This window comes from Cyprinodon variegatus, unplaced genomic scaffold (assembly GCF_000732505.1).
Source record: "Cyprinodon variegatus isolate N-32 unplaced genomic scaffold, C_variegatus-1.0 Scaffold312, whole genome shotgun sequence".
In the NCBI taxonomy this organism is placed as follows: domain Eukaryota; kingdom Metazoa; phylum Chordata; class Actinopteri; order Cyprinodontiformes; family Cyprinodontidae; genus Cyprinodon; species Cyprinodon variegatus.
The window spans coordinates 474,945-477,177 of record NW_015150765.1 but is presented as its reverse complement, the minus strand read 5'-3'; the positions used below and the strand labels follow the sequence as shown (position 1 = coordinate 477,177).

The 2,233-nt window shown below is 55.2% G+C and overlaps 1 protein-coding gene across 1 annotated transcript in view; it reads left to right on the top strand.

The window, feature by feature from the left end:
- LOC107090844 (riboflavin transporter 2-like) overlaps positions 1 to 1,913 on the top strand; it is a 3,408-nt gene extending 1,495 nt beyond the window's left edge. The window contains exons 2-4 of the mRNA XM_015384434.1: positions 160 to 1,181; positions 1,261 to 1,384; positions 1,456 to 1,913. Of these exons, the coding sequence (XP_015239920.1) occupies positions 172 to 1,181; positions 1,261 to 1,384; positions 1,456 to 1,665 (1,344 nt within the window). The 5' untranslated portion in view covers positions 160 to 171 and the 3' untranslated portion in view covers positions 1,666 to 1,913. The remainder of the gene's footprint in view (positions 1 to 159; positions 1,182 to 1,260; positions 1,385 to 1,455) is intronic.
- The last annotated feature ends 320 nt before the right edge of the window (positions 1,914 to 2,233 follow it).

Below are 2,233 nucleotides of genomic sequence, written 5' to 3'. Positions count from 1 at the left end.
AAAAGTCTCTAGATTTGGCGCTAGGAGCTTTTTAGAAATCAAAGTGCTAGAGGGGTCTGAAAAGTGGCTAAATATAGCGACTAAAGCGCTAAGTTGGCAACACTGCTCTTTGCATGGTTTGTTTTCAAATGGTTTGCTGCTGTCTGTTTGGACCTGCAGGGCGCCTCCATCATGTCCTTGTTCACCCACCTGTTGGCGGTCCTCTTCGGGATGGGCTCCTGGGTCTCCATCAACGGGCTCTGGGTGGAGCTGCCTCTCATCGTCCCTCAGATCCCAGAGGGATGGTACCTTCCCTCTTACCTCTCCGTCCTGATCCAGATGGCCAACGTGGGGCCGCTCTTCGTCACCCTGATGCACCGCTTCCAGCCGGGCGTCCTGAATGAGGCGGCTGTCGTTTACGCCATCATCGTTCTTGGAGCTGCGGCCAGCTTCCTGCTGGGTTTCTTCTGGAAAGAGACGGTGCTGATCGCAGGCGTTCCCCGCAGTCTGGCCCTTCTGGTATTGACCTTCTTCCTCGCCGCCGTCGACTGCACCTCCTCCGTCACCTTCCTGCCCTTCATGATGCGCCTGCAGCCTCAGTATCTGACCACGTACTTCATCGGCGAGGGTGTGAGCGGCCTGCTGCCGGCTCTGGTGGCTCTGATCCAGGGTGTGGGGGTGGTGCACTGCATCAACACCACGCAGTCGCTCAACCACACCCTCAACGCCTCCATCGGGTCAGGAAACGGCGACCTGCAGGCCCAGTACCAGCCGTCCAACTTCTCCGCCGAGATCTTCTTCTTCTTCCTCAGCGCCATGATGCTGGTGTGTCTGGTCTCTTTCCTGCTGCTGAACCACCACCCTGCGGTCGCCAGGGAGCATCCCGCCCCGCGGTACACCAACGGGACGAAGGAGACCTCGGAGAGGAGGACGCGGGCCGAGCAGAGACCCATGATGGATCCGTTCAGGCATCAGAACCACAATCCCCGAAGCAGCTTTGGGAGCGGCTCGTACAGCTGGATGCAGGTGCTTTATATCTTCGTGGTTCTGGCCTGGGTGAACGCTCTGAGCAACACGGTCCTCCCATCCGTCCAGTCCTACTCCTGCCTGCCGTACGGAAACAACGCCTACCACCTGTCAGCCACGCTGGCCGCCGTGGCCAACCCGCTGGCCTGCTTCATCGCCATGTTCGTCTCTATCAGGTCAGCGAGAATCATCTTTTTCCTGTTGCTGGGCAGGAGAACCAGAGACCTGAAACAGTAAACAGATGTGATTCTGCAGGTCGCTGGTGTTCCTGGGGTTCCTGACGGTTCTGGGCTCGGCGATCGGGTCATACATCATGTTGGCGGCGGCGCTGAGCCCCTGCCCCCTGCTGGTTAACCAGACTTCAGGTTCAGCCGTCATAGTGAGTCCACCTCTTTCCTCTGTCTGAAAGTTTCCCACTAAATCCTAACGGTCCGTCCGTCTGCTCCGCAGGTTCTGGCCTGGATCCTCTTCATCCTGTCCCTGTCCTACGTGAAGGTCATCATCGGGATGATCCTGCGAGACGAAGGCCACAGCGCCCTGGTGTGGTGTGGAGCGGTGGTGCAGCTGGGCTCCCTGCTGGGGGCCGTCACCATGTTCCCTCTGGTCAGCGTTTACGCCGTGTTTTCAGCAGGAGATCCGTGCAACACCAGCTGCCCCTGAGGTCACCCTCCGCTCGGTTTACACCGACCCGAAAGTTCTGCTGTTTCCCACTGAGATTCCTGTGACCTGAACGCATCATTCCAGTCCCTCTGGTCCAGAAGATGTTTGCTGTTATTTCAGCTCCATTTACCTGCTCAGGTAGCAGGATAAGGACGGGGGGGTGTGGTTTATTCTGAGGAGACAGCATGGGCGTAGGTTTGCATAGGGACCATAGGGACATGTCCCTACCAAGATTTTGGACCGAACTATTTGTCGATTTGAATAACTTGTTTATAATTAAAAATTCAGCATGGTGGATCACACACAGCTCCGCTCCATCTGAGTCCTGTCCCTTAAATCAGTAACTGGTGTTTAACTCCACTCTCATTGGTTGTTCGGCCTCAAGTTCCGCCTTCCCTTTTCCTGATTGGCTGTTTTCTAGTCCGTATGAGCGTATGCATGCTTGGAGCACGAAATAAGAATTTTATTTACGCTACTTCAAATAATATTAGGGTACGAAAAAAAAATGTATTCTATCTACACTAAAATAGGTGAAAGCTGCTGATTGCTGATTCTTAGTCACAGCCGA